This window comes from Protopterus annectens, chromosome 8.part0 (assembly GCF_019279795.1).
Source record: "Protopterus annectens isolate FY-2018-M chromosome 8.part0, PAN1.0, whole genome shotgun sequence".
NCBI classification, from domain to species: domain Eukaryota; kingdom Metazoa; phylum Chordata; order Ceratodontiformes; family Protopteridae; genus Protopterus; species Protopterus annectens.
This window is the reverse complement of record NC_056741.1, coordinates 1,876,912,055-1,876,922,607: the sequence shown is the minus strand read 5'-3', so window position 1 is coordinate 1,876,922,607 and position 10,553 is coordinate 1,876,912,055. Positions and strand designations below refer to the sequence as shown.

Genomic DNA, 10,553 nt, shown 5'->3' with positions numbered 1-10,553 from the left:
CTTACATCACACACTGCTTTTATGGCAGTATTTTTTTCACTGCATTGTTTCTTTAATTATGTTACTGATCACCCAGTCATGTCTCCCTGGGCATTTTGGTTTTGGTTTTAAGTACAGTTTTTTGCCTGGGCTATTACAGTTTGTGTTGGTTATTAGTGTGACTTTCTGTGTCAAGTCTCCTCTTTCTTACCTCTTCTCAAATAAGATGAGATTTTGCTCATATAAACTATCCTTGTATCAACAGCCTTATTTTTTTTATTACCCTGATAACCTTTAGTAGCTTGATATCTTTAACTCTGTATAGTCATTAGAACAGAATGTTCCATCTTTTGCCTGACTGGGGATTTGGGCAAATGTAAAATAACTTGTGTTCCTGGTGTCCATGCACTTAAAGATGGAGCCCAGGATCATACTCACCTTGGCATTCACAGTTTATAACTTGTGATTCATCTGTGCTCTTTTTACCCTCTGTTTCCTCATCCTTTTTTTTTTTACAGTCATTCATTCAGGCTTGTGCACTGCTTTGTGGTAATTAAAGCCCAGGTAAGTACTGTACACTTTCCTGCATTACTAAACCTTGGGTGTCACTTCTCGTCTAATTCCGCTAGCCACCACAGGTCACTTTTACTCCTTGCTCTCCATCTTCCACTGTCCCTTCTTAAAGTCATCTGCAAGTAGGTTGCTCCATTTCTCATTGTCCATTGTGATGCCTGATACAAAAGCAGCAAAGAACACTTTTCCTAAGAATAACCACAGCAGAACTAAATTGACTGCTTCTGTATTAATTGCAAATGTCCTCCTAATTATTAGTTTTTTTTTCTTCCCATCCAAAGCTATTGTTTGACCTATTTAGCCAACATCTGTCTTATTCTAAGTCCCTTCATTTTGCATAGTGGTCTCTAATGAGGGACTGATTAAAACGTTATAACAAAGTCAAAGTTTACAATACTGAGAAGGTTTCCTTTTCCAGCTCCACTATTAAACTGTCACAAAAATGAATCAAGCTAGGCTGACATGACCTGCTTTCCAGAAACTAAAGCTGCTATTTATCCTTCATGTTTTTTTTTTTCTTGTGGAAGTCATTAAGCCTTTCTCTCAATACCTTATCCATGACTTTCCCTGCTACCATGCTTTGACTTATGAGCTTGTAATTGTCTGTGTCAGTTCTATCTCCTAGGTTATAAAGACACAATACCATGCCTTCCTTCCACTCCAATGGATTCTTTCCACTACTCAGTGACTGAATGAAGAGCTCAGCTGGAGAATCTGTATATATGCTAGGTAGGTTGTTCAGGTACTTGAAGGGTAACTGACATCACTACACCATATTATGAAGGGAACAAATAGGAACATATGGTTAGAGAGTCTTTCTTATTTTTATTTTATTTTATTTATTTATGTTTGTTTAGCAGAGTAGTACACTGATCTCACTGGACCATTTGCAGGCACAGCTGGGTTAAATAGGATCACATAAGAAATGAACAAATCATATTTACAGATACAAGGCTATACTAAAAAACAAACATATATACATGTTTACAGATGCAAGAATATGCCATAACATTTAGTTCTAGAAGCAGTTTACTATGTCAAAACGCGGATGGAAAAATGGAAGTACATGTCTCATGTCTAAAGATATATGAGTGTGATTTTAAAAGTCAGAAAAATTAGTATGATATTAATAATGACATGATTTACTAGTGAAGTTCTGTACAATTAGATAATGAAATCATGGATTTGGGAAAATGTGGTAAAATTATAGATAATTTCTATTATGTTATTTATTAAACAAGTAAACCAATTATGCAAAAGTATCTCTTTTTGGGACAATCCAGGAACAGGTCTCATTTATAGACTTGATCAGAGTAAAGGAGGCTGAAAAAAATCAAACTCAAAATTATAGGGTAAATATTATTATTTTAATATTCTTCACTAAACTGGGGGGTGCATTATTTGTAGCTGCTTATAAACAATGAGCTACTACCTATCTTCTAGAGTTTGATCACCTCAGCCTCCATTTAATTAATATGTTTCTGAGAAAGTAACTTAATCAAACTATGATCCCAGACAGAGTCTCAAAAATGGTCCAGGAGATCAGTGACCTATCCCACTTAACAAATGCAGACAAATAAATAAACATAGCTTGGCCTGCTAACATTTACAACTTTTTTTACAGATTCATTTATGTGTAAAGGGTCCATATTGCATAATATATAGTTTATATATGAATTCCTGCTCCAGACTAATTTTTTTGTTTTGTTTTTGTTTGTTTCTATTTTTACTAAATGAGTATTATATATATTTACCAAGCAAAGATCTCCAAATAATATGTTAATGGAAGTGGAAATAATGTATGAAGTGTTGACCACCAAACAATATACATTAATGGAACTAAAACCTCCAATCAACACCGCAAAAAGACACTTATAATTTGATATGTTGTTACTGAGAATTAAAGCAGATAATGTACCTCTTGCTGTGTGTGAGGAAGAATTCTAAATCCCTATAGCTTGTGGAAGAACAATTCATAGTTATCTGCAGGGTCGCTCTAGAAACAGCTCCGTTCTTAGTATGGTAATGGGGGAGGGGTTCAGATTCAGAAGAAGGAACTATCTGTAGATATAACCATAATGCCCATGTAGGTCTACATAGAGGACATTTCAAATGGATGGCACTGATATACTGGAGTGTATGCCTCTGGCTTATAGTCCCATAACTCTTGCTCAGTTGAAAATGGGACAGGTCAGTTGATGGAGGAGGCTGATGATCAGCAAACATGAGCAACAGAAAAAGACATACAGAAATGTTAACATTTAATATCAGATATAAACAGTATAGTGTATTTCACACATTTGTGTGATCAAGCCACCAAACCCAGTTGAATGAAAGATGAAAGAAGAGAGACAGACAGACAGAACAAGGGGGAAAAAGAGAGAGACAGCAGATTTCTCACTGTGAGATAAGTACAGATAAGTATTTTTCTCCCATTGCTTCAGAATGCAGGAATCACATAATTTATTGTGTCAGATAATGGGAGTAAGCTGGATATAACCCTCTAATTGGAGAGATGTTGTACAGGGGCATGTGCCCCATGCAGAAAATAAGATCCAGATGAGTTACACTAAATATTAGTTTAATTGGAAACTGCATACTTTCACTTACTAGCCATGACCCATGTGTGATTATTTACAATACATGTGCAGTCTTGGTGCTAGCAAAGCTTAATATCAGTTCTGAGAAAAAAGGTAACTGAAGGAGAACAGCACTGATGAGCTGTGATATTTCTGGAGTCCAGTAAACTATGAAATGTCATGCAGTTACACGCATCAGAAGCAAAGATATGCAAAACATATTTGCTTGATTTTCTACACAGTATAGAGACAGCAATAAAGTTTAAATATAAAACTAAACAAAGCAAAGCACTGTGCTTACACCAGAGACACTAAGGGCATGTCTTAAAAGAGTCTCAGAACGATGACCATTTCCTGAAGCTTGAAGAAGAAAATGTTTAAGAAACTTCATATGGTGGTGAAATGAGAAAAGTGATAGTTTGTGCATGAGTTAGAGGTGAACGTAGGGATCTTCAAGCATTGTCATGCTCATTCATGTAAAAATGATTGCAGTGAGTTAAAGGTACAGGTAAAGGTAAAGTGTACAATTGTTTGGCATATTTCCTTGTGAACTGCACCTTATAAGATATCTCCCTTCTTAGGAAAAAATAATATTAGAAATCAAACTAAATTTCAATTTTAATGTCTTGATACCATTGCAATGAGAAATTAAATGAAAAGGGTGAGCCAGTCATCATCATATTCATATTAGTTTGTTTCCCTCCACCCCACTTCAATTGGAAACAGAAATATGAGTATTGCATGAATTAAATCTTCATCCTTTGATTTGCCCATCAGAGAAGAAAGATTTTTTTGTGCATTTTCCAGTTATCGTGCATTTAATGAATAACAAATTCTAACTAGGCAACATTAATTCTGAAATTTCATCTTAAAAGGCTGCGCTATAGACAACTTTTTGTATTAAATAAATATTATCATGTATATTATGTAAAGATAAATTCTGTGATTACGGTAGGTTTACAGTAACATTCCAGCACGACCTACCTCACACCACAGTGAGCTGCAGTTACTACCCACTGACTGCTGATGAGGGAGGCTCCGCAGAAGTGCCAGTTGGTGCGGTCCTAAAACACATGAAACAAAACATTTAAAATCTTCCTGCAAACCAGCTAGCATGATGGTGTACAAAACAGATGACTAAAAAGTTTTTATTAGCAAATACACAATACTCTAGTTCCTTAAATTAGGACTTATGTTGATCCTTTTAGCTGCCTTACATTTTATATTTTCCACAACTTAAAATAGTAACTAGGTATACTTTATGTAAGATCATTTAGCCTGACTTACTTAAGCAATGATTCCTTTCTTGACTCAATTTTCTTTTAAAATAAGTCAACACTGTAACTCACCTGGAGAGAGATCTGCCAAGGCCAGGATCCCGAGACGGCCTCTTCACCATTTACAATCCTGGCATACCCAGAAATAACAGGCTTGATTGCCTGAACCCCACACTCCTGGGCTAAAAAAATAAATAACAGTTCAGCATTTTTACCTGTACTCACAGAAGTCTTGTATTTTTCCCCACATGATTTTGTACTAAATTTTACCCACTATCGACCAAGACGGTTTCTGCAGAAATTAATGCATATGGTACATAGGAAAATTGTTAGCCATAGTTATACAATGACCCTGTAAAGATACCGATCTCATATCACAGCTGCTTGTAAATGAGTGCATGAGTATCGTAAATGAAACACAGGTACCCAGGCTAGTGCAATTAAGAACTAATTATTCACAAAGGAAATACCTAAAAATATTTTTGTCGGGGGCACTACCACTATATGGGGGCCTGCCATCTCCACATCCCCTTACTTTATTATTTTTATTCCTTGGTTGCTGCACCTTAGAGATAGAATAATCAGTGGATGGAAATTAAAATCCCATCTTGTTCTTTTTCTAGGGGTCTTCAGGCTTAGAAATGTAAAAAGCAGCACATTGTGAGCACTGAAACATCACTTGTTTGTGACAGGTGCAGAAACTATAGTTATCAGCAGCTGTTCTTGGCCATCTGTGATAAGGACCTTCAGGGCCTAGATAACTGATGGTAAGCTGTTGGCACATCTGTTCCTTTGTCACTCCATTTGTTGCTGATACAACATTAACTCTTTCTTGTCATGCTTGCTACATACCAATAGTCCTACATATACAGTCCTACATATACACTATACTTGATTTTAAGTATTTAACATTGGCTTAAACTATGTTCTTTCTTATACTGTATTTCTTCTGTGCTTCAATGTAAATATTGCATTGTGATATAACTAATACTATGCAGCTTTTCTCCATGGTAAACCTCAGAAAGGTGGTTAACATCCCAGTCAGCATATCCCAGTTACCAAATGGTAATAAATAAATAAATAAATAAATGGCATACATAAACAAATAAATGAAAAAGTATCACAATACATAAATAAACTCCTGTACTTGATTCCAGATAATTTAACATCCATTTTATGGGAATCTTCTTTGTAACACCTGAGTCACACCATGATGAGTTTCATTTTATGTGAATCTTCTTGGTAACACCTGAGTCACACCATGATGAGTTCCCATCCTTTACAGCTCAGTCATTTTATACCATCAGTGAGTCATTTCATGTAAACTATTTAGATGCCAAATATACTATCAAATCTGCCTTTACCTCATTTTCATCTTAAACAGAACTGTCCTGGACTTGCCTAAAACTATCATCAACCACAATGTTTATGGCAGTCATTAAGGAGTTTGTGCCACAATACCTGTCCCTTAGACATTCAGGCCACCATCTTTGCCTTCAACCAGCTATCGTAACTCTTAAAGCACCATGTCTAACCCTTCTTGTCACCTCCGATGTAGGCACAGCTAACATGAGCAGTTTCTTATTGCCTTGTATTCTATGGTAATAGGGGGACTACCATATATATATATATATATATATATATATATATATATATATATATATATAAATATAAAACAGAGTACCTTGCAGATCTTAGTCTTTCCATTATGTCACAGAGACTAGCAAAGTACAGGGTTCTCTCCAAAAACACTAACACTCTTTATGTCCAGAAAACACATTCCTCCCAACCTTGCATCTATTATTCATGGTCAGAAGCACTGATTTTTCCATTTTTCTGTAAACATATTGACATGTCCCAAATCTGAACACTCTTAGTACTGGAAAAGACATGCATTTCATGGAATTTGCTATTTTAGGCCAGAACACTCATTCATCAGGACGTGTATTTCCTTTCATGATTACTACTTTTAATGCTATCAGCCTGCTTTAAGTGCACAGTACCTGAAGAATGTTTTAATTTTTCATAGAACTGTACAACTACAGTTTTATGTTATTTATATGTATATATATCTATATATATATATATATATATATATATATATATATATATATATATATACATATATAGAGAATAGAAAATAGAAAAATATATGTAGAAATTATAATGAAAATGTGGTAATGACTAGAAATTATACTTTAAAATCAAAGTATAATTCTCCAGTTTATCTCAAGAAATTGGAATTTCCTTTTTTGAGAATCAGTGAAGAGGAAGATGGCAACTAAAATCTTTTGTAGACTACATTTTAAAATTCATCATTGCTGTAACACTATATTACAATCTAACTACTTTACTCGTAAAGCTTATATTTAGTAATATTCTTTATTCCTATCTAATATTTTAACATTTTAGGAAAATTATACTTCAGAAAAATGAATAAATGATTTCTAGTGATAAGCTGCCTGTTTCTGTCTTTCTTCCTCTTTGGTTTGACACAGCTATTTAATGTTTTCTTAGTCTATGCCACTTTTTTCTTTCTTTGACTTATGTCTCACACATATGTCTCCACTTCCCTTCCATCACTAGCCATTGAGTAGCTGCTGTGAGAGAGCTGCAGATGATATAAATGTGAGCTGGCCCCCTCAGCTATAGTTTTGAAAAAAATGTTTAACTATGTGTTTCATTTGGTCAAACCAGCCCAAGGACTGAGTATGACGTAATCAGTATTTCCTCTCAGATACCTCACACGTGTTCCTAATGGCTGCTTTTGCACTTTCTAGATAAAGAAACACTTAATGTTTACTTCAGTATGAAAACGCTTAATGTTTACTTCAGTATGAAAGCAAGCTACCACTTTATAATTGCTTTAAATTAAGCCTCATAGTGTCCAGGGCCCAATTGCAAAAGACTTGCTCTCAGTGTTAGTGACCTAATGCTGTGTATTATACAATGGAAACTCAGCAAAACCAAAAAACGTGCATGCTGATTGGCCTATTGTAAATTGAACAAAACTTTAAAGAACAGTCACACTGTAGCTTCTTGGCATCTTAAGCTACTTGGGATTACATGCACATATATAAAAAAAAAATTTATAACAGTAATCTGAACTTTGAAAGAACTACCAGCCATATCTGCATTTAACAGGTACAAAAACTGCTTTCTTACAATCATGCATGAGCCTTAAATGGAAGAAAAATAGCCAAATAGAAGAAATATTTGACAACATAGTTCTCCAACTGCAAGAACAGGAAGTACTTCAACATAAAAACACCTGAAGAAATAGAAATAATAGAATTTGAAGTAAGTACAAGAAAACAGACACTATTTCAAAACTGGCGTACACTGTTACACCAGAAAACTTAGACACAATACCAATATGAAACACAAAATTTGTATCCTTATATGTAGGACTCAACAGATATATAATACAGATATACATCTAAGAAATGCAAATAATGTATTTAAATCAGTAAATAAACACAGCAGATGGACTCGTCAGAAAAGTCTGGTTTGATAAACAACTACACCTTGCAAGACATGGAAATGAAGGACTATGATACCTGACACAAGACAGTTATGGAGAAAATAATCCCTGGAACATATATATATATATATATATATATATATATATATATATATATATTATTTACTTATATAATTATCTCCTTATATTATATTATATTATATTATATTATATTATATTATATTATATTATATTATATTACTCCAGCATTTCTAATTATGATGGCAGAGTTAAACAGGACTGGTGCAATTTGCCCATGAGGCAAAGGCTCAGTAGGTACATTTTGTAGGATGTAGGTAAACCACTATCATTGTCAGTCAGGTAAAGACTTTTAGAACCATGCAATGGATTTAAAAGATACTTCTTTTTTAAACAAGTCAATTGTATGTGGGAACTTCTTCAACTTGTATTGTGCCTTCATATGAAACTTTTCACAGTGGCACCAAGCTAAAGTACTTCAGATTCTCATTTTGTATTACATCTGTAGTCTTATCAGTACTTGACAACATGTATTTCATACCTTTGATCACAATGAATGTAAAACAGATTTGCCTACTGCTTTTTTGATTCTTTTTCTCTTTAATTTAATTTGATTTATACGCCTCACTCTCAAGAGTTGCATTTAATATTTTATCAGATCATATGTTCATAGGTAAGTACCACCTGCCCTTCCAGGCTATTTAAAGCATAACTAAGTTTCCATTTTGTGCTCGTAATAACCTATCCCATTTGGTTATAGATTCACCTTACCCATCCCGTGGTCAATAATTATATATTACCCCTATAGATACATACATGGGATAAAGCACTTACAAGCTGCCTCTGCCCATTAGTAGTAGAACAGAGGGCAGATCTAAGTTGCACTTGAAAATGGAAAGGGATGGGATTCTGTTCCTGAATGGTGGTATCCTCCATGAGATATGCCAATCCCTCCAAATAGTTCTGCTGATGCTGCAGAAGAGGTTTAGATCCCTAGACTGAGCATTTCTGATGCAGTTTGACTTGCCGATGTGCAGTAAATCCATCAGTCCTGGGTCGGAATATGCCTAGTATGCCTGATATAGGCCAAATCACCTCTTAGCAGTTTGTAAGATACTGAGTACAGTAACATGGCTTTGAGTCGGTCCATGTGGGACGTGTTGTTTAGGCCTTCTATCCTTTTAGTAAGGTATCTCTGTGGGCGTTCCAATTGTTACATGTGTCTAGGTGGATACATGTGAAAGGAGGCATTATATTCAATTATATAAATATGATAATGATGTGCACATTGATGAACTCTGATGCACTTTGATATTAATTGCTTTTCTTAATAGTCTTAAAATAACTATTTCAGCATAATACAAATAGACAAGGGACAAATATTTCAAATACACTTTCAACTAATTTTGCATAACTACACCTATAGGATTCATCATTAGATGTACTCACTGAGATTACAAACATTTGACAGACAGACCCAAAATTCAAAGTAAAATAATGTATTCCTTCTGGGAGGGCTGTATATCTATCTTACCACATTTATGGGGATTTGCCCCAACGTACATCTTACTTATGTATATCAATTCTGAGAACACAATGACTTGAAAGTAAGTTTGTGAGTACAGTCAACTATGGGCCCTGATATTCCCATATTTAAACCTATACATTTTTCCACCTATTTATATATCTGTCTAGCCTATATATCATCTAGCTACATTACCTTAGTGCAAATGCATAAGTATATGTTGAAACTGCATATGATATATTGTGTACACATATGTATAGGCTATGCATGGAATATTCTATCATAGATCCTGAATATATTATTATACTGTTGCTATTTTGGTCCAGATCATAGACAAAAAGGGTCCTTGAACCATCCCACATATTCAGCAGTAAATAGCTAAAATAAAATAATTATTTTATTTATTTATTCATATTTGTTTACCAGGGTAGTACACTGATCTCAATGGACTATTTGCAGACAAAGCCTGGGTGAATAGCATCACATATGAAATGAGCAAAACATATTTACAAATACAAGCATATGCTAAAAACATGTTCATATTTACAGATGCAAAAATATGCTACAACATTTAGTTCAAAATCACTTTACAAAGTTAAAACAAGGATGGAAATAATGGAATTATGATTATCAGAGCTTTGTTGATAACATGTAGCCATGACTGACATGGCTTATACTACAGGGATAGCAGCATATCATTAGAAGAGACAAGTGAGAATAGTTTGCGGAAATTATACCATGAGGAGATGAGAGAGAAATGGAGAGAGACATGTGTAGTGGAAAGAGAAGTGGAACAGAGAAAAGTGTGAGAGATGCAAAGAGAACAGTGAGGATGAATGAGAAGAAGTAAGTGAGAGGATGACAAGATGAGATAAGGAAGGATGAAACAGGGATAAAGGGGTGAGCGAGAGCTACAGGGTTCATGTAACATGACCTGTGACCTGTGTGAGTGGCGCTGCATTTTTGGATGGTTCCTTGTGCTATAGTCTGAAGTCTGAGTACATTTGGATGCCTCTGATTTAGAGTGGAATGGAGTCCTATAGTTTAGCTGCTAAGATGGTAAATGCATGGTCAGTGTGATGAAGTTTAGTCTTTGGAGTTAGTAAGGTGGGTTGAGA

The 10,553-nt window shown here is 34.7% G+C and overlaps 1 protein-coding gene across 1 annotated transcript in view; it reads right to left on the bottom strand.

Moving 5' to 3' along the window:
- Nucleotides 1–10,553, bottom strand: part of LOC122808577 (chymotrypsinogen A-like) — a 90,878-nt gene that overhangs the window by 9,437 nt on the left and 70,888 nt on the right. The window contains exons 2-3 of the mRNA XM_044079535.1: nt 4,481–4,590; nt 4,116–4,195 (exon numbers count right to left, since the gene is read on the bottom strand). Coding sequence (XP_043935470.1) covers nt 4,116–4,195; nt 4,481–4,590 — 190 coding nt within the window. The remainder of the gene's footprint in view (nt 1–4,115; nt 4,196–4,480; nt 4,591–10,553) is intronic.